This window comes from Cygnus atratus, chromosome 8 (genome assembly GCF_013377495.2).
Source record: "Cygnus atratus isolate AKBS03 ecotype Queensland, Australia chromosome 8, CAtr_DNAZoo_HiC_assembly, whole genome shotgun sequence".
NCBI classification, from domain to species: Eukaryota; Metazoa; Chordata; class Aves; order Anseriformes; family Anatidae; genus Cygnus; species Cygnus atratus.
The window spans coordinates 26908561-26934988 of record NC_066369.1 but is presented as its reverse complement, the minus strand read 5'-3'; the positions used below and the strand labels follow the sequence as shown (position 1 = coordinate 26934988).

The window sequence follows — 26428 nt, the reverse complement described above, 5'->3', positions numbered from 1 at the left end:
CTGCATCATCCTTAGTCAAAAGCTATCTTATTAATGCTGTTTCCACTACCTGATTGCGTGGAGAGGGGCTGCATAACTAAGCAGCTCCGTTACCTGTAGTCAATGTCTGTAAATCTCGTCAGAGGCCATAGCATGGATGGGGTGTGGACCATGCAGTGTTAAGTTCCCCGATGATTTTTCTTGATCATCTTTCATTCCTTTTTGTAGTCATTTCACCTTCCAATTTTCCCCCACTTATGTTCTTTCTCTGGGGAAATCATCTTTAAAACTTAAGTATTGTAAAGGGTACTTGACCTGAGCATTTGATTGGTACGGTATGGGACTGCCCTCCTGAGAGGAAAATCGTTTGTTCAGTTTTGTGTGATTTTCTGCTTGAAACCTACTAAGAGACTGAAGTCTGCATTTCTGCAGTGGTTCTTCTCTTCAAATAGTATCAGGAAAATGATGGCCCTTGAAATGTCTCCCTGCTGCTAATGGGAGTAGGCCAGTGTCACCTTGATGCAGGGAGAAATCTGGTCCCATGCCATAGAGTGCTGCAGCAGGTCGATCAGGAATTTGTTGTAAAAGTGACAGTACCTGAATGGGCCACTTCTTGATTTGGTTTGGTTGGTTTGGTGGTGGTTTGTTTTGTTTTCATATAAGAGTTTTCAAAGCAGGTCAAAGACTATGACATGTAATTATGACCTATAGCTATGGCATTTTTCTTCATAGAAGATAACGTCCATGTCTACAAGTCAGGAAGGGTCTCTGGGCTTTCAGGTAAAATTGCCATGAGTGAGAGCTTTTCTCTGTTGAAACCAGAACCTTCTGAAGCTCTGGCCCTCTCTGTTACCGATAAAGTGGTCACTTAGGACTTGGCTGTTGCATGTTTTTCCCATCTGGAACAAGATGGTCCTGACCCACAGTCCCAGTTTTCAACAACGGAAGATAAAGCTGACTCTTATCACTGAGCAGGGCCTCTGGCACGTGTTGAACTGGTCTGATTTTACTCAGTAATGTTCTTCCATTGTGCCAGCCAGTTCTCTGCGCTGTTAGAGTGCCCGGCTAAGGGTAGGTTGAATTATACTTTCCTTCTTCCTTTTATTTGTGTATAGCTGTCTTAAGCAGATTTGCCATGCTTTGTCTCAGCATAAGATATTTAATTTTTGTTATGAATTTGTGTGATGGATGCAAGATCTCTGTCTCTTAAGTTCGTAGGATACTTAGTACATGCCTATGTCTGACTTGTGGCTGGCTCACAAGAGAAGCCGGCATTTCTTTCTGTACCAGTTAAAAGCTTGCCTTCTAATCTTAAAAGTATCTGCAACTGGAGTTTTGGAACTTCACTTGTTTTATAGGATTATTCAGATCTGAGGTTCACAATTAATCAGATGAAGATCAAGTACTTTTAATCTTATGGCTGTTGATAGCAATAGGCTTTAATTTGCATGGTAAGGACGTTCTTCCCAGATGTTTTATATCCTTGTCAGAGTACGTGTCATCTCAAAGGCTGATCCGATCTGCTCCGTAAGGAACCAGAATCAACCTGATAATGCATAAGCACTGTGCTGGTTGTGAGGTTAATTCACATATGTTTGCAGATCTTCCTACTGCCACTGGTCAAGACAGCAGTGAGTGATAAACTTGGACTGTTAAGCAAAAACTGGAGTGTTATGCTTTGCTTTTAACATGTACCTTCAAAGTAAAAGCCCTAGCTCTTTGTAAGTGTAAATGCCCTATCAGGGCAAGGAAAAAGCTGTAATGGCAGACAGAAAATCTGGTGAGAGGCAGCATGTATACTGGGCAGTCTGAAAGACTTTATATAAATGGTCCTTCCCTCCAATCCTATCTTTTTTTTTTCCTCCCTGATGAAAGCAAGGCTGAACTTTCTCCCTCTGGTTGAGAAATGACTGTAGGCCCCTACGACAGTCTCATTTTCCTGTTCAGAAATGCAGCACAGCCCTTTGGAGGAGTCTGCGCTGTGGAGTTCCCCTAGGGAAGGGGCAGGTTGGGAAATGGAGATTTCTTTCCTCTGGCAAGATCAAACTGCTTTATAAAATCGATTGCTTTCGGACAGGCCACGTAATTGCCAGCATCTCTGCCAGCTTCCAGGTTTATTCCTCGATTAATGCAGCACTGGGACATTGTCCATAGCCCATTTGAGCTGGGGAGGTTAAGAGCATTGAAAATGCTGACTGTTGCATTTTAGGAGTATTTCCAGCTTAGAAAGTGATCAAAACAATGCAGTTCCTCTCAGCACCTAGCCACATCCTAAATGGCTTTTTATTTTCTGGATGCTTTTGTAGTGCCTTCTTTTTTAATACCCTTTGTGCTCTCTGTTTGTTACAGATACTTAGTTAAAGATAAAAGTTTGTGGTGTTTTGTTTTTTTTTTTTTGCTATACCACCTCTGCCCCCCAAGAAACAAACAAACAAGCAAAACTACTTAGTTTGCTACTGGCTTTTTCTGTTTCCCAGATTGCTGTAGTTGCTTGGCTTTGTACCTAGCAATATCCTCTCTGGGGATGTTACCCATGCCCAGCTTTTCAGGACAGCATGACCTGTCTCATGTCCGTAGATAAAATGGCATCACAGCTTGCTTGGCTTCTGTTCAACCTATAATGTCCAGGGTCTTTTCTGCTATCCATACAATTTTATTTTATTTTTTTAACAGCATTTTCTTCAAGCCACTGAATGTGGCTGACAGCAGTAGCTATAAGGATTTCTCAACTGGTGGGATCTATAGGGCTTCGCCTTGTTGTGGGTTTTGGTGCAAGATGAAGATTGATCAATTTCTAGCACGGGTTGATTTTGGAGAAGGTGGTTATTTGGGCTTTTGGTTTGAAATGGGTTATTACAAAAAGAAAAAGTAGTTTACATTTCTTCATCTTTTCCATGAGCTAGATCCTTACCCTAAACATGGTCTTACCATCCATAGGTTTGTCCAAGTGAATTATTCATGTAACAGCAAGTATCACCACTAAACCTCAGTGTTCTGCCATCTGTCAGTTTTCAGTGCTATTATCTGGCTGCAGAATTTATTTTGTTTCGTTTAATTTATATTAAGGCTTCAAAAAAAAGTGTCCCTTTTCTGTGAGCTGATCTATTAATGTACATATTGTGGGCTGGATCTCTTTCTGAAGTCATCATTAGAACATAATGATGGGAGAAATTGGGAAAAAAATGGATCATTTTATTTTGGTTTTGTTTGTTTTTGTATGGAGACAGAATGAGCCCCTAAATCAGGGGAAGCAAAACCATGAGAACTCAGCGATTAGTGCTATCCGCAGAGGGCAGAAGGGACAAAATTCACAATTTAAGAGGTTGCATCGAATGAGGCTGGGGGAGGGAGGAGGAGGAGGAATTTAATATTAAAGAGAGGAAAGTTATTTTGAGAGACATAAGAAATGAAAAGAAATGGGATGCTGGGTGAGATGTAGAACAAAGAAATGCCATTTAGCTGTGCAGTGCCACAGCTCCTGGTGGGGAATGGGAAGGGTTAGTACATTGGCATGTCACGTTCCAGCCAGGTCTTCCTTGACGAAGCCTTTTTAGATTCAGCGACTGCCTAACTTTCAGGAGGCCTCAGTTCAGGAAAGGTTGGCTGCATGTGTGTAAAGCAAATGAACCACTTTGGCCTTGCAGGATACGTACCAAGAAAACAGCCAGGGGAGATGCAGGCTTATCCTCTGTTTAACATAAGCCATTGCTGCTTCTCACTGCCTACAAGAGGGAAAACCTACAGTGGGTGCAACACTGCCATCGTTGGAAGGTGCGCTGAAGTGATAATGGATTTCATCTCTGCTGTGCCAGCTTGTTAGTATGCAAGGAGCTCCCCGCAAAGCATTAAAAAGGATAGCGGAGTATCCTAGTAGTGGGAGTGGAGTTAGTGCCTCTCAGCCAGGTGCCCGGGACTCCCACGTACCTCCCCAGCAGCTGTTTTGAGATACACAAAACGTTTTGACCTCAGAGCAGGCTTGAACACCTGAGGATCTTCTAATTGTTTGCTGCGAAGTTATGCAGCAGCGTGCCTCTGCCAGCTGCGAGGAGATCTCTGGTAGGCTACGCATACTGTCCCGTTGGACATCCTACCAAGCTGGAGCCCCGGGTGTATTTTTTCATTAATCTCACTAGAAGCAACCCAGTGGGACTCAGTGACCACCCTAGAGCAGCGGTTCAGCCCCTGCTGTGCTGCACAGGCTTTGCTTATGCATAGGAAAGGATTCCTCGCTATTTCCCTATCCAGTTTTGTGAAGCTGAGGCAGGGGGAAGGGAAGTCATTCTTCTTACTGAGCTAAGAGACCTCTATCAAAATGGATGTTATCCACCTAATACTGTTCCAACCCAGGTATTGAATCATTCTGCTTTCTTACAGGAAAAAAAAAAATAAATTTGCCTCTGAAGTTGATTATTCAACTTTTAAAAAAATCTCTAGAGAAAAACAAAAACAAATGCTAACAAACAGTAACAGCACTGATGGGAACACAAATTAAAGGGAAAGAGCAAGTGAAAATCTAAGCTGGCAAACTCTTGCCTTAGGACATTGTATATATAATGAGATCGAGGAATGCAGGCAGCATAAACTCACCACTATCTTATTTCTTTATCAGATATGTGACATTCTCCTAGCTAGGAGCAGAAATTATTTTACAGAATGGTACAGGAGGATGTGATGAGGGAGAAAAAGGAAAGGGGAGACCTGAATTCAGATTGCATGTAATAAGGAACGGCTTAGTAGGTCAGGTTTAATAAGCAGCAGTCTTGGAAATAGATTTTTAATGGAAATGGAATATAAAATCAAACCGTGAGTGTTGGTTTGAAATACAGTACCAGTTCGTGCAGTCCTTTTTGTTTTGAAGTACGTGTCACGAGTCATGCTGGGAGATGTATCCGAACTTGACAGTTTTATTTTTAATGGGTGTTTTCCAGGATCCTAAGCACTTTATGTGCTGCTGCTATGTATGCTGATCTCTTGTAATGGTGATCAGCATGTAATGGTCCTCATTTTCTATTAAGTTGCATGAAAGCAAAATTCTGCATTTGCTATCGCAGACAATATTGCTCACCTCAAAATGCACACTCCTCTCTTCTAGCTCCCCATTTACTCCAAAATTATGGCCATATTGTTCGTCTTTGATCTAGATCTCCTGAATGTCTGGCTGAGTTGAGTTGCATTACTGTGCATTTCTGGAAAGTGACTTAATCAACTCTTCCATGCCCTTGGAGTATTTATTTATCTGAAGAAGGATGGATTGTCTCATTCAGGCCATCACAAACACTGGGTCAACAACTTCAAACAGAGAAATGAAAAAATAATTTAAAAAAAAAACAAACACACACAAACAAACTAGGTCAAATCATCCAAGCGCAGCCAGATCCCAAGTTTTAGGACCTGGGGCAGAAATAGGAAGGTTGTTTTTTTTTTTTTCCTACATGAAGAGCAGATCTTTGTACACGTTGTGATATGATGGTGGGGAATTGCAAATGCGGTGGAATGCATAAATTAAAGATTATTCTGTTGGATGAACTTGGTACAGATCATTCAGGAGATTAAAGTAAGGTTAACGTCAAGTGTACAGGTTTTTTTACAGTATTTTTACAGTACTCCAGCTACGCTAACTGGCTATTACCAGCATAAAATAAAGCAGCTTCGATGGTCTGGTCTCTGTTCCCCTGCGATGTGGTGGGCCCATGGGAGCACTGCTGAATTACAGCAGCTGAGGACCACGTCCCAGGTTTCAGCCACCTCTGTAAAACGAATACAGCGTAAGGTACAGAATATGGGAACACTTCTAGAGCTACAGGATCCTCCTGGTGATGAGGTAGTGTGGTTTTCTAGATACCCAGACTGAGGTTGTAGGGCTTATGATGAAAGCTTTGGTTTGCCAAAGTGGTCAAACTTATCTAAATAAATAATATCAGAATAAAATGAAAATTCCCCGTAGTCATCTTTTCATGAAGTCATAGAATAATTTAAGTTAGAAGGGACCTCTAGGGATCATCTAGTCCAGCCCCCTCTTCAAAATGTGTCCCTGTCCTCATGTTTGGCCACCTTTATTAATGAATTAGATTTCACCAGAATTTGCTTTGTTGCAGCATGTGTCACTTCGCATGTCTAAGAAGAGTCTGATTTCATCTTCTGTAGTCCCTTCCTATTTCACAGTTGAAGGCAGCAATAAAATCTTCCTTTAGCTTCCTCTTTTGATGGCTGAACAAATGCAGTTCTCAGCCTCTGCTTGTGCTTAGTCTCTCGTTGTTTTGTTGGAAAATTAGAAGTAGCACAATTCTGTAACTAGGGTACAGTTTTTCCATTGTTCACTAATCTCTGTGAAAGCTTTATCACATCCAACACATAATTTAAAAATTATTTTACATCTTTGTATGCTACTTAACTTTTGGGTCTACTTAGAAGGTTTCAGACTTAAACATTCTCTTCTGTGGTTGTGTTTAACAATGCTCTAGATATGGACAAGACTTGTTAGAAGACCAGTAGTTCCCTGAAGATTGCGTCTTACAGTCTAGTGCAGATTTTTAAGTCCTTTTTATCCTAAGTGCATGTAACTCTTCAAGAAATTTTCATAGAAGTACCTTCACTCCTGCTTTAATCATCTTATCTCAGCCAATGTATACTTCCTTCACAAGTGCCTCTGGTTCCTTGATCATTGTAGCTGCTTTGAATGCTGCCTCCAAGTGGGTCCTTGTTGAGCAACCCCGAACGGACCTCAATATCCCAAAGAACACAAAACTGTAGGGACTAACACAAAAAATCTTTGACAAGGTGAGGAACCAAATCCAGCTTTTCCTGCATCCTGTTCTTTTATTGAAGCATGAAATTATCCTTTTACATCAAAGGAAATTCAGCAAACCTGGCTGTTTATCCCCAGTAGTGGGATAACTGTGTGGCTCTTGGGCAGTGAGTTACGTCTTCTTTTTGATGATTACATGGCTTTGGTGCTCTTAGCATTTACTTACCTAGAGATGTAAATTAATTTACAGTATGTAATGATTGTGCTGCAGTTCTACCAATGCTAAAAAGTTTGAAGTAATCCCGTTAAAAACAAAACATACTCTTCCTTTAAGGGGAGGTGGTTAGAGCTTATATCTCAGAAGTGACCTTTTCAGATGGTCTAGACCAATAGGAAAAACAATAGAAAATACTTGTTAAGTCTTTTCTGATGTTTTTGTTGTCCTTTCCTTAAGCAATGTTACCTTGCAAGAAAGTCACTTTTTCATGTGGCATTGCAAGCTTTGGCATTTGCAGTGTTGATGTACTTCAGATTGACTCTGAGCTTTCATTAGCTGACTGTTATGAAGATTTAAATGCTGGCATTTAAATATTTTTCCTATTGGTCTAATGTGTTCCTGCAGTTCATAAACAGAAATGGTCATAAAAAGGTTTGATGCTGCCTTTTTATGGCTATAATTAATCTTGCATTTATTTCAATAGGAGAGAAGAGCAGGAAAATGAAAGGTGAGCATGTAAAGCCCTCTACGTATAATTGTTTAACAGTCCATAAATATTGAACTAGTAGAAACTGAAGAGATTTTCAGAAATACTCAGACAGGTTTTCATTGCCCAGTGCTTTCGTTTTTTCCGTTCTCTTCCTGCTTGCTTTCTGAAATTCAGATTACCTGATTTTTACATTTATATACATACATACATATATACTTTTTTTTTTTTTTTAAATAATGATTGGCTTACCAACTATGACTGATGTGAAAAGAAAATCATTTCTGGGAATGAAAAGCAAGTCATAATTTGAGAACTGAAATATTTTGCTAACTGAATGAAACAGTATTGTGCTGTAGGGGCACGGAAAGCAACCCTTTTCCATTTCTTAAGTGGGTGAATTATGGTGTGAGGAAAATATTTTAAGAAGTGAAAATGAAATTACATTGTCTAACATTTTTCACATTTAAATGGCTTGTGGTTTAATACCATAATGGATTTATTGTACATTGAAGCTGTGATTCCTAATTCCACCACTTTTACTTAACAGACAGTTTTCCTATCTTTGTCTGTTTATAGAGTTGTAGGATCATGTTTACATTCAGGACAAGCTCCCGCTGAAATCATCTGCAGTTTTAATAAGGGTCTCGTGATACTCTATCCTGCTTCCTTGAGGATTAGGATCATGATTAAGACTTGCTTAATATGCAGCCTTTGCATGCTTTGGTAGATAATTTATGTAACTTGAACCTTGCACTGGAGATTTTCAGTTCTCTGAAATGCTTTCAGGGATATTGTGCTCGAGGTTGAGGCATGGTCACTGCTAGCACTGCCTGCACGTGTGAGGGCCATGTGGCCTTCCCCCTGTGCATTTGTGGAGTGCAGTGGGTGTCCGTAGCTGCTGAGAGCCTTCATCAGGGCTTTGCTGTAGCAAGAGTTTCTGGCTTCCTATCTAGGGACACTATTCACTGGCTGTTTGCAGAGTGACAGATTTCAGCTCACCCCTTCTGTCCTGGATTTTAACATACTGAACCATGTTAAGCATCCTTTGTATTAAAATACCAGAGGCCGTAGCTCAGTAACTTTGTTAGAGCACACATGCTTACGTGTTCTCATATGAATGCACTAATGCCAGTTATCACACCATTTTTCGGGCTTATACTGCTTACTAGTCATCTTACCATGCCATTTGAGTGCCTACAAGACTTTGGTTCTACAGTTCTGAATTTTCTGCTTTATGATACAGCTTGTAAATACTAGTCATTTTAGTATGAACATAACCATGCTTCTCCCTTTTTTGCAAGGTGAGAAGCATGTCTAGCGTGTTTGACAGTCAGCAATTTCTAGTCATTGCCTGTGCAATAAAACAAAATCATGTAAAACTATAGACATGTATTTAGAAGTGCATGTACACATAAAGTAATGGTATGCCATTCAAGCATTTCAGCAGGTATGTTGGCACTGTATGGAATGTGAATGAGAAATGGTAATTACATACTGAATTCAGCTAGAATTTGTATGTTTCTGCTTCAGTTCCTGCATCTAGATATGTTGCAAGACTCAAACTTGGAGCTGAGTTGTGTGAATCAGCAGGGCTATTTGTAATGAAGGGAAGGTATAGATGGTAAGGGAGCGCCTTTTTTTTTTCTCAGCCACAGGTCTACACACCACTATTCTTGTGCAACAGCCTGAACAAATTCAATTAAAATGCCATCTAAGCTGTCTGTTCCATTCTCTGAAAAAGAAAACGGGTGGGGGTTTCTTTGTGTGTGTAGAAAAGATGAAATGTTCCCTCTGAGAAACACAATTATTTTAACAGCAGCGGGGCCTTAGCAGAATTTCTTTCTATTTGCACATATAAAGGTATTTAAGAGCAAGGACATCTTAGACATCATTAAGTATATATTTGTCTACTGAACCCTTTTTCTGCCCTGAGTTCTTCATGTTTTATTGGTCCCTTTGAGCAGAGGAATTCATTTCTTGATATCTTCACCACCTCAGAAAAGTTGTCACCTTAGTGTGGAAAAGCAACATCATCATTTGGTACGAGATTGGTGATCTTGATGAAGCAATTGTCTCTGTGTGACCATGCAGATGATACCAGCACTGCTGCAGAATGATTTCCTTTCAGCTGCTGTGGATGCTGGAGATAGTGTAACGCAGTGTGACACTGTATGCCTTCGCAGTGTGAATTTTTGAAAAGTCCTGGGTGCTGTCTGTATGCTCTGTCCTTTGACAGAGCAGAGAGGAGATGCTGTGATAGCAGATACCAGGTGAAATCCCGATGTTGCAGCTTACTTAGGGAACCTTTTCATTTTGAAGTGAATAAGGTACAGATTTCAGGTAGCAGGAAAAAGCGTTTTACAATGAATACTGGCAGTTTCCTGGAGACCTGTACGTTTTTTTCTTTCTACAGTTTTTATCACTCATCTTGGCAGGTTTAGTTATGTTTGCTCATCTGGGGACCTTTTGTGGCTTTAGTTTCCCTGTTGATAAGAAGCACTTTTGCAGCCATAATCTCTTTTACGATGGATATGGTCTCCGTGCTGCTTGGCTCCTTTATCCTTTGTATAATTTTGTCCCCCTAGTGTTCTGTGGGGCTTTTTTCTCCCTGTTTTGATTAGAATTGGAGTAATCTCTGTGAACCAGAGAAAGAAAATGAGCCTGGGCAGAGGGAAAATGAAAGAGCAGCTGCTGATACATACAGAGGCTCAGAGAGCCCCCCGGCTTTATGCTGGACTCTTAGCCACAGTTGAGAGACTTCTGAAGAGATGTGTTTTCACCGCTGTTTGTAACCAGCGGGCTCTCGGATCCCAGCACACAGTCTGGGAGCATTCCTTCCTCCTCATGCTCAGGGTACACAGTCACTTCATGGTTAGCCTGAGGAAGAAAGGGGAAGGACCCAGCGTGCCCACGTGCACTCACACATGAGTTCCCAAGTCTCATTTGTGCTATTGAGTTTCTAGAGAAGTGGCACAGCCTCTGCTGGGCCAGATCTTCTGGAATACTGGTCCGTATGTGGCTGGCACCGACTGCAGGGCACCCACGCTGCTGACCAAGGTGAGGTGTTTGAGGTGACTCGGTCAAGTAGCCCAATGTGGTAGATATATATATCTATATATACATATATATATAACGCCAGCCGGGGATTCCTCCTGATGCCTCTGACCTCTTTGACCATGTGTATAATGATACTCCAGCTTCTCAGAGCAGGAAATGAAAATCTGCTTATCAGTTACCTGTAAGTACAACTAATAGTGTTTCACTTTTACAAGTATTTGATTGCTGGCATGTTTAGAAATGGCATGGTGATCAGAAAAGTTGCTACAGCTGGAAATGATTAGTAGGAAATCAAGATAAAATGCTATTGGTAAAATTTTCTAATCTTCCAGATTTATCAGAGTACACCAAGCTTTCATATAGTTTATGTAAAAAAAGACAAAAAAAAACTTATAATAATAGATTTAATTAAATTAATCTGCGAGGAAAAATTAACGTGGGCTTTGGAAGAAGCAATTCAGATCTCTCAACTAGTCAGATACAATGTTTTGTTTTGTTTTTTTTTTTTTTTTTACAAAGGAAAACATGTCTAAGTTTCTAGTAGGGCTTTTGATTATTTTAATCAATGGTTTCTTCTCAGCTTGCACAATATGTTCATTTATAAGAAACAGCACTGCTGTGGAAGATCACAATAGAACAATCTATGGGTGGTTTTTTTTTGCATAATTAAAGTTCCATTTTATTTCCTTAATTACCTAACTGCTTATCTGATACAAAACTCACTGAAACAGTTCCTGATTCATTATATTGAAGCCAGGCAGCAAACTAAACTGCGTTAAAGGGATTAAAGAAATGTTTTCAACTTTAAAAGCACATTTTAAATCCTTTTTGCACTCAACTGCTCTATTCTGAGCCCTTTCTAAATTGTACTTATATCTGATAACCAGCAAGCACTTTACACACCGTGATTACGCTCAGTGATTATTGCAGCACCAAGATGTGCGTGAGGTGCTTCAGAAAGCAGCTCACACATGGGTCTGTTAATAGTGTTCACCATTTCCTTTATAATTAAGTAATTGCATTTGCTCCTGAGCTTTACTGAAGCCAGTGGGGTTCTGCACAGACCCGTGCAGCTGCTTTCTAACACAGAGCTTACACCATGGGGAAGTTACTCCCGTGTGGGGTTTTTAGAGTGGATTTGTATTAAAGCAGACACAAGTAAAGCAAGAAGACTAATGAAACGGAGGGAGGGCAGAAGGAGTAGAACAAAGACGATGATAATAGGGTCAAAGGGTCCTTCATATGAGGCCAGGAATAGCTTGATCATTACACTTACACATAGATGTATAATTCTCTTAACGAGATTATTGTAGATTTGGCAAAAGAAGCCTTCGAGGGTGATTTGAGGAAGAGGATGAACAAGAAGTAGGACAAGATGCAAGGTGCAGGGGGCAGAGCGAGCAGCAGCTGAGGTAGGAGGGTGAAAGGAAGGAAGAAACACAAGTATGGTTCCCGTGGCAGAGCACGGCTCTTCTGCTTTGCATGCTAAGGTAGCAGTACAAAATGGGGATATTGGTACGTGTTCCTCAAGGGGCTTTCATGACATCGCTGAGGAACATTGCTGAGATGCAAGGGGGCTGCAGGTGAGTGATGTGAAGTGTCACCATCTACAAAGACAGAGTGGTGTAATTTTGTCCAAACTGCTCACATTGGTGCCGCCGTATCTTACTGCGTGGTTAGAGTAATAATGTATAATCTGCTGATTATACTGCTCTTTGATAGACACAAGTTAATAGTAGGGCTATGAATTGTGGTTGGATTTTACCATTGGGATTAGAAGCTCTTAATTTAGGTACTCTTCTTGGTCTGATTTCTTGACAGATTTTTTATTGACTCAGTAAAATCTGACAACATAAGGACATTTTAAATTTTACATTGCTCTTTCACTATCCCTTATGTAATTTTTTTCATAATTCTTTAATGAACTTTTTTCTTAATTTACCATTTTCTACGAGGTAAAGGAAAGGAGTACAGCCTAGGCTTTCAGAAGTACGTTTTTCAGAAGTGTACAAAGAAAGAAGTATCTGTACAGGTTTTGGGCCAAGACTTCTGGAAAAGATTAGCAATTTTTAAATCCACCTTTTCTGAAAGCTTCAAGGTAGGCAGTTTCTTCTGAGCTGAATATCCTAAATTAATGGCTTCTGGAAAGCCATTTCTTTTGCAGACTCCTGTAGTGCTAGTGGGAAGGGAGGCATCTGGCCCTGTCCATGCTTTAATATCATGTGTACATGCATCAGTAGTTTAGTAAGGGCAGTGAGGTGCACAGGCTCTGACAAGAATTGAGCATAAGCAACTTCTTCAAATCCATCAGTGTGAGAGTTTAAAAAAAAAAAAAAAAAGTTTTGAGTCTGTGTAGCCTTCAGGCACAGAGCATCCTTCCCATATGTGCTCTCAGATTTTGCATCTTGCTGTTCTAATCCATGCTGTGGGTGGACTTCATTGTCCTGGAATTTAAAGGTCACCGCTGCTACTTCCAGCTGCTGTTGGATTGTCAGGATGGATATTTGGGTTGTCTACAAGTTAGCCCATCATTGTGGAATAGCAGCGTGACATTGTCCCAGTAGTGGTTGCACTCCTTTTCTTCAGTGCATCGTGAACTATTCCTTGCTACTTTTCATGAGCCAGTAATCTCGGCTGTGACATTTTCAGGAGAAACGTTTATGTGTCATAATTATGAGGAAAAAGCAGAATTGTGATTGTTGTTCTTTTTCTTTACTTTCATTGCCAAATTTTGCTCGTATAAACAACACACCTTGTTTTATTTGAAATGCATATTTATCCTTTTAAAGGATACTTGCAATGAAAAATAGAGAAAGTAACTGATCTGAACAGTACTTACTGGTGGCTTCATATTGCTGGTGGCCTGAATTCTCGACACAGTTCTGAGTGCCAATATGCAAGATTTTGTTTTATGTAGTAGTGGCCACTGTGTTATGTTTATGTATACCAACTTTTATGCACATGTGTCTAAGTTCTTACAATTTCCCTCCACAGACCGGTGAGCAAGGAGTTTCCATGTGTGTAATTCTGTTTATGAGATGGGAGCCCGTTATATTTCCATAATCTGTTATAAAACATTTGTCATTTTTAAAAGCTGTCTTCAGGAGAAAACATTTAGACTGCATTTAGTAACATAAATCAAAGTACTTTTCTCTTTACACATATTATAAGAAGCTGTGAGGAGTTATTTTGTGGTGATTTCTAAATACCAGGGAGGTGACCACTATGAAAACATTTGAGGTAGCTTGAAGCTATAAAATAATGTTTAGAAAAGGCTAAAGTAAATCTAAAAAATAAAGATAAAAGGAAGCAATCCCTCTTATATGTAATAAGTAGAGGAGAGATCTCTAAAATTGTGCACAACAAATATAAAAATAATCATAATGGGATTCACGTTCCTGGAAGAAGTGTGTTCAATGATTTTGGAAAATCAGGAACTTCACAACTGTGGGATAAGTTCTTTCTTTTTCATAGCCTAGCAATGTTTCTGCACATTCTTCCCTTTCACTTGGATTTTTTCATTTATCTCCTATGTTCCTGGCTTGGAAGAAGTGTTTTCTTCCAAAGAGTGTAAAACAGCTTCCAGTGGAAGCTGTTGTGTAACATATGTCCCAGAAGGAATGAATACATCCCTATCTGCTCATCAAATATTATGAGAAGTGGGGCTGATGTTTCTGGCTTCCAAGACACGTTCTCTCTCCTACTGAGCCAAAGAGAAAGTGTTGATAGTTCAAACCCGCACATGTGCAGACTTTCTCCGTACTGTAATTGCCCACTTTCCCAGAGATCCTTCGAGATCAAACGGACTGGATGGAGATGAAGGAGAGGTTTGAGAGAGGCAGAAAAAGGAATATCAGTAGCACGCAGCTCTTTAGTGTGACAATGTGATGCACAATTACGGCAGCCATGGGCAACACGCAAAGTACAGGTGCACAAATCTGTCTCTTAAAAATCACGTACTAGGCCTGGAGCTCTTGCACATGGCATGGTATATACATGCTGCTGAGTAAAACCATGCTATGAACTGGGCCTATACACTACTGAGGCTGGGCAGAGCAAGTCTGGTTGTTCTGTTAATTTAACGTCCACAAGAGTACCTTGTATCCTCATTGTGAATATGCTTCCAAAATTTGCACGTGATTTTTTTTTTTATATATCCTGGTTCATTAACAATAAACATTGGTTCAAAACAGTGCTGGAATCACGGTGCTAGGATGACTTCTAGGCTGGTCTTATTCTTCTGTGTGGCCTCAGTGTTACCTTCACTGAAGTTACTGATGTCAAGAGACTGATGCAATCGGGTAATACGCTTGAATGTCGATTTGAGCACACTTCTCCAGGCACAGTCAGTCAGGATATTGGGGTTATTGCAAATAGTAAGAAATAGGTACTTGATTTTGCTGATTTCACATGGCTACTCTTGGGTTGTTGTGTTTTGTTTTTTTTTTTTTCCCCAACAGGATGAAGAATTCTTTAGGTTTTGAGAAAGTTTTCATATTTCTGGTTACATTTTAGGAGCATGAAAGAGACTATTTCCTGTACAGTTTGAAGGGTGTACAGATTCAGCTCAGCCTTCGTTATTAACTCCAGCCTGGGATCGTCAGAAGTGTGTGTTGTTCCAGGCTTAGGCTGTAATTGTGACAGGGATCAAAATATCTGCCAGGCTGTCCTTTCCCTCTCGTAAAAGCAGATTAGCAGCCAGGCATCTGTTTTCTTCAGGGTGGCACAGATGCCCGCCCGTGCTGCAGAGGAGCTGACTCACTGCGGTATAGCTGACCTTTCTGCACGGCGTAGGCTGGTGAATGGAAGGTGCACACGTGCTTGCCTGTCATCCCGTGCCCCCGATGCTAGCAGGCAGGGGCAGAGGCTTCTTGCTCTTGTTGTTAATGTGATGCTGGGCTTTGGGGCTTCCAGCAAAGCTCTTAGTCTGTTAGATCCTCTCCCCATGAGTTCTGCTTGTCTTCTCCCCTGCAGTTGGCAGGTGGGAAACCTACATAAAGACAGCTCTGTCTCGTTGTTCGAGGAGGTTTTGGAAAGGTTAGGCACTGTTAGTGCAGTAAGCTGTTTAACGTTCTGACATCAGACTCCCTCAAGTCTTAAGTGACTGGAAGGGAAATTATATCTGACCTGCATGGGAAATGAGGTGTGCTGTCAACTTGAAATGCATAAAAATTACTTATTTTAGACCAAATGCAATCTTACCTACATACGGATGACAGAATCTTGTCTCAAAGTTCTATTCTTCCACTTTTAAATATGCTAGGTTAGAAAGAAAGTCTTCCTACTGAAAAAGTTAAAAAGCCAAATAACCAACCCTTAAGACCCAGTATCCTATACTACATCTGTGAGCTTTTACCCTTGGTATGTGGGTCAGATTCTTGCAAGTAAGGATAATTCAGTCTCACTGGCTTAACAAAAAGTTTCATGAGCTAGATTTTGTTTGTTTAGCTTATAAACCTTGTTTCCATAGAAAAACAGCATAAGAAAAAAAATCAAAAGTTGAAATTATTACCATCTAGGTACGAGGGGTATTCAGATAATAAAAGACATTGAATAAGGAAACCTGGAAGTATGCATGAAAAGTTTATGGTCAGGTATGTTAAGAATTATGAGGAATTCTTAACCGTATGAAAAGCAAATCCATTACCACCAATGGTTCACTTGTCCAGAAATCTTTATCAATTGAAATCTTTAAATCAAAATAGATACCTGTCTTAACCAGATTATCTACCTGTCAATGTAGAAATGACAAACTTTTGCTGTGCGTTTGGCTGGTTTTAATGGTCTCATGGCTTTTAAACGTGGGAATTTGTCTCAGCTGGTGCAAACAGACTTCAGCAAAGCTGCACAATTTATGCATCAAGACATTTGGCCCAGATGCTGCAGGCTGCAGTATGCTCTCCCACCGGCAGTTAGTCCATCTGGGAATTCTCTGGGCATCCAGATCACTGGGAAGGATTTTTCAGGGCAAAAATAGCCTTGTTCATCTAAGGGAAAAGGGTTTGTTCGTGGGTAGGGGAGAGCCACTCTCCTTCCTCCTCCCCAGCCTCATCATTTGTAAATCACCAGAGGTAGTCAAAAGATGCTGTGAGGGGACCCTCAGTCAGCCAGAGCTTGTATGTGACACTGCCTAGATCTGTCCTTGTATTTAACATCTTTTTTAAAAAAAAAAAGTCCAAAAAGGATGTAAGACAGAAGATCAGCTTTAGTTAACATAAAAATTGGTGTCAGTAACAAAAGAGGAGAAAAAGTGTGTCAGAATAGACATTTTAAAAAGTATTAATAAACAGTGGTTTTTCTGCCCACTGTGTCTATCCAGGACAGTTTCAGGCAACTGATTTCTGAGTTGCAGCTAACTCTGCATCCCTAAGAAGTTTTTTGGTTTTTGTTTCTTTTTTCAGCAGGCTGAGACCTGGCTCCTCACTCCTGTCCCTCCCCACAGCCTGCTGCAGCAGTGCTGCTCGCAGACCACACACTCTCTGCTAGTCCAGCCCTGTACCCTGAATATTTCTTTCTCTTAAGTGTGCATAATAACTCTGAAAGACAGGAGGCATCTCTGTCTGCTTCCAAGGGATTCTACCAAACCAGCTACTTTAAATATATATATATATATATCTTAAGGTTCATGAGGGAGAGATTATGGACAAGCAGGACCAATGCTGACTGTCATAGGCATCAAGAAACCTTTTTTCTGTTCTATGATCCTTGGCGATCTGTCTTTCCTTAAAAAAAAAAATGGGAATGGAAACCAGGAAAAACCTCTGAAAGGAAACATTTCACATGGATGAAAGATGTAACTGATGAGATTTTGCACAGTGTCAGCTTCTTGCCTGGTAGGCAGATTGGCGGCAGTATTCTTATGGACTTAACTCCTGCTTGATGAAGAGCAATTATCTAATATACAATGATACTTCTGTGCACCCTTAATCAGCACAAAATATCCCCAGAGATGGAAAGACACTGCTGTAGATAGAGGAAGGTGTTTTCTGCCACTGGCAGGTTTTGCAGGCAGACCTGCCTGAAGCAGGCACACTGCCTGTCAGGATTGGGCCCACCAGGAAGGGGAAGCAGACACGCACAGTAAAAGCAGGCTCCCCTGTCTGAGCAAACTCTGGCTCATTTTCTTCTGATCAAACGTTCTTGGTGAAAGGTGCAGCTTGGATTCTTTAAAGCTTCTCATTATAGGTTATATTTAGAAGTGGGAAGAATATATTATTAATTGTAAGGATGCTCTAAAGCAGAGAAGCTGTTTAATCCATGCACTTGATGAGCAGAAGACTTACTGTACTGAAGGAAGGTTACACAATTAATAGTATATTCATTAGGAGTTCATCAGATATCAAACTATCCTTATCTTTACTACCCTAAATATCTGACATATATACTAGTATATCTGACAATTTCCTCGTTATTGCTTAAATGATAAGAGCAAGAGACAAGAACTGCCACAGGAAGGTGGATGTAATACAGTTCACATATATATTATCTGCCAGATTACATAGATTATTTTACATTTTAGTTTACAGACTATTCTGCTGTCCCAATGTAAATCAGCGAGGTTTGCTGAGAAGAAATGAAAGCTTTTGCCACATCGGTCTTGCCTTATGTGTTGCTACATGGGTGCAAACAATGCGTAGCCACTTACTGTGAGGATCATTAGAGTTTTTTCATATTTTTTGTTCCCATTACACTCCTTTTATAAAGCTAGCTGGCCAATGGGTTCATCCCAGCATCGCTGTGCATGCTCACATTAATCTGTTCAGCACTTTCAAATCCACGGTCTGTGCTGTTCAGCATTTCTACAGCTTAAGTGATTTTTAGAAGTACTTTCAAAACATTTTAATATGATTTGTTCCTGTCTTCAATTTAAGATAAATATCTAGTACCAGATCTTTGTTAATGGTTTGATATAGTCTGATGGACTGTTATTTAAATTGTGCTTACAAGCCTGTTTTAGAGTTGAAGTTGAGCATTAGTAGGGTTCAGAAGTGAGGAAGGTAAGAGCTTAAGTGTGCCATAATGTGTGTGAAATAAGCCTTCTTCTGGAATCTGCTTCTGGCTTTGCTGTAATAGGACCAGAGCACTTTGGTATGTATATTATGGGGAATTCTAGAAATTAATATATGGGAAGAAAAATATATCAGTGGTTATCGGTAGCTTTTTAGCGTTCAGCTTCTCAGCCTCCTTAGCTCCTGCTGCTGTGCTCAATAACTTGTCTAAGAACTGGAGCAGTGACTGAGGTGGTGTTGCTGGTAGGCTTAAGTGCTAGTTTCTCTTTAACAGTTCAGGATCACAGTGCCACAGAGTTGGAGGGAGGTTAGAAAACTCCTTATAATTTGTATCAGTAAAACAAAAACAGTCAAATACCATTTGATTCAATAAAAAGTAAATGCATCTCTTGTCTAAAATTATCTGTACAGAAATTGTTCCAAGATGCTTTCAGACTTCTGAGTTACAAAACACACAGGGAAGTATGACTGATTTATTGGGTGCTGCAATCTGGAGGATTTTGTCACTGAATCTTTAGTGAAGAAGGTTGATGTTAATAAAGTTGCAATGTATTTAAACCTAAAGCCTACAAATAAAGAAGTATTACTATGGATCGGGAGAATATAGGTATTGCCAGTGTTTCTGTAGAGAACATCTCTTCCGCAGTCTCTTCTAAGTCATGAGGGATAGGCTTCATAAATCAAGGCTTCAGAGCTGGGTCTGGTGTGCCCATTGGATGCCCAGATAACGGGAATTAGGCTGTGCTGCTTACACCCACAGCTGACACTGCCAGCCTGCTACCTGAATAGACGACAAAAGACTTGCAGTAAGTCACACATTGCTGGAGGAAGGCTAAGGCAGTTGTTCCGCAGCTGCTCACCTTTGCTCTTCAAGGCCATCGTGGGCCCAGAGAGCTGTATTCAGCAGCTAAATGCATCGATTTGTCAACTGTGGGGCTGCGTGAGAAAGTTTGAAAGTTGTTCAAAAATCTGTTTGCCCACCAGGCTTTGGAATCTCTGATCTAGGGCAGTGAACAAGTTTTTCTTTCAAAAGTTGCATTTCTCAGGGTTAATTAGCTGACTTCCATTCATGCCTAGCTTGTGCTGCCTTAACCTCCTGACTCTCATTTCTTCTTTGACGCTCTTCTTTCTTCCCATAGCATGTCTGTGTTTGAACTTCACTGATTCCCAGCTATGTTGCTACCGGTCTGTGTGCTGGGTCAGCTGTTACCTTTGAGTATTTTATTCTCCTACAGCTCTCCTGAATCAGAATTGTCTTGAAAGCATCATGCATCACTAATCATGGGGGAACACAGTGGATCACGATACATTTTAAAGGCTGTCTACAGCCAGGCTCAAGTTTTCTAAGTAGGCATCCCTGGACAGGTTTAAAAACAAACCACAAGTGTGCCAAGATAGCTCTGAACTTTGGTACAGAAACCCTTCATGAGCCATGCAGATGACTGAAGTCCCAGGGCTTGAAGCTTGCTTATTTGTTACTATAAAACCCAATGTCATTTGTCTTTTCAGCCCACTGTAGAAATATCTCACCTCATTAGGCTGTGCACAAAAACAATTTTTTATAACTTATTAAAACTATTCTCAGGGCACTACCCCTGAGAATCACTTTCTTCCTTGAGGTTGTTTGCAGCATCTATGTGAAACATGCTTGTCCTGTAAAAGCCACCTCGCTTTTATTTTGGCAGTCAGTCTGTTCCAGCAATTAGAATTAATCCTGGGATTTTGAATTCCTGATTATTTCACTCTGATCTGAGAGATGATAATCGGAGCAAGGTACACGCTATCTATTCTAAACATGCTGAACCCGTTGTACACTAAGCCTATTTTATCCCTCACATCTCTAAGGTAGAGCAGGAGTTGTGTGATTGTTGGAAGACTCCTAACCATGCTATTGTAAGGGCTGTACTATGCAGTACAATGGAGTTAAATCCATTTCTCTGGGAACTTCTGAACAGAAATCACTGTCAAACAAATTAGACCACAGAATCTAACTTTTTATCAGGTGTATCAACTGTTAAGGCCATTTACAATATGATTTCTTGACTTTTGTAGTTACATTTTCTTAGTAGCCTTTCCTAATTTGTCTTTTGAGTTGCTTATAGTAATTTATATTGTGCAGTCACAATGTGCTCTGTGCACCAGTGCCAAAGAAATTCCCGAGATGCATCCATCACAGATGTTGCTGCCCCCATGCAAGCCCTTCTCACTATAAACTGGGATCTTGTTTGATATGGTTTGGTTTGGGTTTGGCTTAACACAAGGAGGGGATAAGGGAGATTAACTAAATATAACACACATGTTTACATAACACTCTTTAGCAGAAAATCTGATGTCTTGTAGGGTTAAGTGAAGTAAACTAAGGAAACAACAACCTGTTCTGAGCTAGAGGGAAGGTGTGGGCAAATGGAGTAGAAAGCACTTTTCCTAGCATCCCCATTGAGATGGGAGAAAAGGCGAGGGAAGGAAAATACCACTGCAGACTAAATGCACGTACCTTCAGCTGCAATAGTAATTTAATTCACAAGATGGATTCTGAAATGTTTATTATGCATCCCAAAAACTTCAGTGGGGATGTATCAGATGCAAGTCAGTAATGAGTGTAGACTGGAATATACACTCATATATATGCATGTATGTATATATATTATACAATATATATGCAAACTTGTGACTGAGAATTTTTTTTTGAACTATAAATCTGCAGGAATTGGGAGCTCTGAGTATTGAATTTACCAAAACTCCCTTCCTCTCTTTTGAACAGTTGCTCGTTTAGGTGCTTGTCTTGGGTGAGATCATAGAAGTACTAGTTCTGTACACAGGCACGTATGAACATATATTTTGTTCTTGGTATATCTCTGAGACAGGACCACCAGCTATGACAAAAGAAGATTTAAGGACAATATTCAAGGAGGGAAGTTCTTGTTTTAAAAAAAAAAAAAAAAAAACTTCTTTTAACAAACAACCACCAAACCATTCTTGAAGGTAATGGGGAGGTAGGAATTTTAAGGTCCATAGTAAGTGTAGCAGTGGAATTTGTGAAGGAACAATTCATTGGCATGTCCAAGATTAATTAAACCACTTTAGTATAGTATATATAAATATAAATATATTTAGTATAGTATATATAAAAATTTATTTTTATTTCTGAAGAACCTTGGAAAAATGAAGGAGGCAGTCTGGAGAGGATGGGAAGTTATTTCAGTAGAGGTAGAGTAACTTCAGACCTGTAAAACGATGTATTTCCACAAAGGGGGTTCTGTTCAGTCTGTTGATGAAAAGTCTTGTGGGTTTCCCACCAGTAGAAGCTGCTTAATTACATTTTGTGTATGCTCTTAGAGTACCTGTTTGGTGAGAACCTGACAAATGGTCTTCTGAAAGTAAATCAATTCTGTTTTCTTGGGCTTTCTTGAATATACATGATGTCCGGAGCCTGAAAAGCACAGCAGTGGCACAAGAGGAAGCAAACAGTGGGGCGCCAGTTAGGCTCTGTGGTTCTGTGAAAGACTTTGTAGCCTCATGTAAAGAAAAAGAAGAATGTGCCATTGGCGGTAGTGAGTAAATGGAACCTTCTTGTCTTCTTTGCTCTTGTCTCCTTATAAATAAACCATTGTTGTCCATCCTTGGCATTTGCAGTTCATTGTGATAAATTGGTGTTGATGTGTCTGACATTTCAACCAAGTTGTTTAATGGTGCTTTTCTGAAAAGGCAGACCTTGCTATAACTCGAATTAGTCCAGTCAATATCCAGGGTAAGACCATTCGCTCTCACGTACAACGCTAACCCTTTCCTTTCTGTGTGGGTGAAGAAAGGAGGAAGTAAATATTTTGGTCACGTAAGCCCAAAAGGTCTGCATTTGTGTAAGCGGCGTGCACAAACAGAAATATAAGTCTGGGTTGCAGCTGCTAAAAGCCTGTTACAAAGCACAGGCAGTGACATTGAGTCCACTTGCACTTCTGCAGTGTCTCTAGGTGAAAATAACAACGTTGCTGAAATAATGCAGAAGGATTTTCCTCAGAATTTTGCTTTGAGTTTTATGTAGGATCCTCTATCTGTTATCTGCTAGTGCTCTCTCAACAGAGTTACTATGAGCATGAAGAAGATGGTCCTACTTGTCATCAAAACACAATTCCTTTCCATGATTGTAGTCTGAACAAGAAGAGCTAGAACAATTTTTTGTGTGGAGACCAATAACATGATTAACAAACGTTGTTGTGACTTTTTTGGTGTCCCATTTCTCCTGGTATGCTAATCGAATACAAACCTCGCTCTCAAATGCACTACACAAATGCAGTGAAGTGAAGAGACAAACTTTCAAAGTGCAAAACCATGGCAGTTCATTTGGAATGATAAATCTAGCAAAGAAAGTTACTTTTATCTCATGTTTTCCCCACAGCCAGTGGGGAAAACAGTGGCCTTGTGCCACTGTCACCTCCCAGCCCTCTTGTGCTGCCTCACAGAAATGTAGCTTGTGGCCCTCCCTCTCCCTTTCCTATCATTTGCTGTCCTCTCCTCAGAGTTCTCCTCAGAGGTGCCTCGTTTCCTGTCAGCGGTGCCTCCTTTCTCCTCAGAGGTGCCGCCATCAGCAGTGAGGTGAGGCCTCTGGCACCTTCCCTCCCTGGCATCCACCGGCCTGACCTGCTGGCATGTTGTCTTTGATCATTATGTGGCTCTGTATGAAGGTCAAAAAGTTGTATTGACTTGGCTGTATATTTTTATTTTTCCAAGTGGCATTCATCAGACTTGTAAGTGCCCGTGCGAGTGCTGGATATCAGCAGCAGAAGCAGTATGTCTGGGGTGGGAGCCCTCTGTGCTTGAGGGGCTGTGGGCCAAACAGATCATTTTTAGCTCCCCTTTTTCTTGTTTGAGGTGGCTGCTGGTTACCAACCAGCTGCCACAGAGTTTGTTTTTCCTTCTCTTTCCATGAGTTACTTGGATGTGTTAAAGAAGGGAGGTGGGCCCCGGCGTGCAGCTCTGGGGATGGTGTCCAGAACAGCCCTGTCTTGACAAGGCAAAGTCAGCTTCCTAAAGGGTGAGGGCAAGCCTCTGGTTTTACACCATTTTGTGCAATTCACAAGTGACCTGGTTTTCAGAGGTGCTGTCTGACTTCTCTGGAAGGACACAAGTGCTTGGCACCTCCAAGTGGCCTTGCAATCATGCTTAGAGGGGACCAGGGCTGAGGGGAAAGCATGAGACGTGGTGGGACAGCTGTCCCTACCACTGGCAGCACACAGATCTGAGTTAGCAGAGGTGATGATCCCAGTGCATTGTTGCTGGAGAGCCCTTCTTGTGTCAGGTGATTTTTATTACTGGCCTGCTGGTAAAATAATAATTAAAAAGCCTAAGTAGGATTCCCTGACCCCACTCCCTGCCTTTAGATTATGGAATGTTCCTAAATGTTATTTAGGTCTGTAGTGAGTAAATTTCAACAAAAATGCTTTCTCACCCCAGGGTTATAAAACTTCATTACATCTGCTATTAACTGTTTGTCTGTGGCAGGACCTAATTTTTCCTGATGTATTGGTTGCCCACAGCTTCCAGAAACTGCTTGTAAAAGTGCTTCAAGGTGCTGAGAAGATGGAGAAATCCTGGGATTAAATGACATTGCTTTCTAAGTGGCTGATTGATGCTTTGGGGCTGTAAGAGAGCCCTCTAAGGCCGCCTTCTGCAGGTGGAAATGGAGAGGTGTAATTTTCATCCTCTCTTGCTCAGTACTTGGGAAGCAGACAGACTTTGCATAAATTTCTTTACCAGGGCAGAGTAAGGTGAAAGATTTTTTTAGTTTTTATTTCAGAATTGAGGTTCCTCCCTTTTCAGAAGACCTGCAGCCATACGTAGGATTATCATCATTAATACCAATGGAAATGCCATTTGAAAATGTGTAACTTTTTGAACAGATGAATTGGTCTGTTTAGTAAGCAAATCCTGTCCAACTGGGTGGTGGTTCCAGAATACTAAAGAATTGTTGGAACAGTGGAACATTACACATTTGAGCAGCCTTGTCACAATAAATGTAGATATGTTGCTCTTTACACAAGTATGGAAAAAAAAAAAAAGGAATTTTTGCAATGCAGAATAGTTTTGCAAGGAGACCTGATTCAAGAGGCAGCAGCACATTGTGGAGAGCAAAGCCACAGCATAAAGCTGAGCACTTCCAGGCCATGCACAGACTGAGATGGTAAGGAGAAAGTGGGAATGGGCAACCAGGCCACAAGAGCGTGTAAAGAGCAGTGGGGCCTATGCATGGTTTATTGCAACACCAGGTCACTGAGATGGCCAGAAACAAGAGCCTGTCTGCAATGAAATGCTATCTAAGTTCTGTTCCACTTCCCTCAATTCCTTTGAGTTTAAAGTTAAGGGGTTATGGGGTTCTTGAAATATATAGTGTCTTTTTTTTTTTTTTTTTTTTTCATATAAAAGTATTGTGGTCTCTCTTGGGGAACATGTGCAGGAGATCTAAGCAGCCATACCTCAAAATCACAGTTGACTTGAGATTTCATTACCAGTTTTCTCAGGACTAAGCCATACGAAATCAAAATAACTTTTAAAAAGTGCAAACAATGTTAGCAATGTCTAGAAATATGTTAAACTTGTGTTTTTTTCTTTATTTATTTTATTCTAGCCAAACAAGTATGCCCAGCTGAAAAAATTAGCTGTGGAGACTCAAGCAACAAATGTATCCCGTCGTCCTGGAGATGTGATGGGCAGAAGGACTGTGAAAGTGGCATTGATGAGGCTGGTTGCACTCCTGGTGAGTTGGAGTAATACGTTAATACATATGCAACATTTCCCCTTAGGACTATAAAAGTTCTAGAGTGACTATTACAAATTACATGTAAAAGGATGACTTTTCCTGCCAACAAAATTCATTCATTCTACATTTGCAATGCTAAGTAGTGGATTTCAGAAAAAGTGAGGAAAGACAGATTCTCCAGTTGGAGCTGGCTGGAGAATGTGAAGAGAACTCTAGTGAGGATTAAGTATTCTTTTAATGCTGTAGTAGAATATAGTCAGTTTAGAACATGATTATAAGGGCTTAATACCAGGTGATGTGGTAAAGATTTCAGTAACAATGTTCAAACCTTCTTCTCCAGTAGCTCAGCAGCTTACTGCCCCCTCCTTTCTCCTGCAGAATATAGCCCTGTGGGCTAGGTTAGCTTCTGCTGGGATATAATGGATAGGCCTGGACGTTTCTTTATAAATAGCTTGTTGATTTCACTGGACATAGAGAGAATGATATACTGTTTACTGTAACAGTTGTAAATTCAGTCCCTAAATGGCCATTGCCTTTTATTAGCCCTTTTTCTGCTGCATGAAAGAGCTCTTTAACAGTGTTTTCCTTCTGTGAAAACTCCTACACTGTGTAATCAAGTCATTTCTCAAACTGTCTTTTTGATAGACTAAACATATTTAGTTCTTTATGCTTCTTGTTGTCAAGTATTTTCTTTTGAATGAATGCTTGACTCATTTTTTGTGGCTCTCTTTGATATCCCAAATGGTTTTCATGGTTTTCCAACTTTCTTTTTATACAAACCACTGGAACCTAGGGAATAGTCTTACCACTACTGTGCAGAAGTGAAATCACATTTCTATTATTGCTCTCATATAACTGTGTTATTAGAGTTCTATGTTGTTATTAAATTATTTGTTGCTATTAAGTGCAAATGGTCCCAGGCTACTAAGAATTTGTCTCTTGTTCTGTGTGATTGCCTTCAACCCTCTGTCAGTGTTACAGTCATTTCAGGTGATATCAGAAATGGTATTTTTACTTGCAGATTACTGGTGAAAGGGCTGAATGAGTGCATGTAAACACACACTGATGTTTCTTAATTTGAAAACTCAATTTTGGCGTCTGACACCTACCCAGTTCATAACCCACATTGTCTTTTCATTGAAGTTGTGTAACAAAGCTCGGTATGAAGGTTCAATGTGAT

General features: G+C 40.4%; 1 protein-coding gene across 3 annotated transcripts in view; it reads left to right on the top strand.

The window, feature by feature from the left end:
- The window catches only part of LRP8 (LDL receptor related protein 8), a 172415-nt gene that overhangs the window by 105521 nt on the left and 40466 nt on the right, over positions 1-26428 (top strand). For all 3 annotated transcript variants that reach the window (XM_035537977.2, XM_035537976.2, XM_050712368.1), the window contains one exon: positions 25117-25245. In XM_035537977.2, the coding sequence (XP_035393870.1) occupies positions 25117-25245 (129 nt within the window). The remainder of the gene's footprint in view (positions 1-25116; positions 25246-26428) is intronic.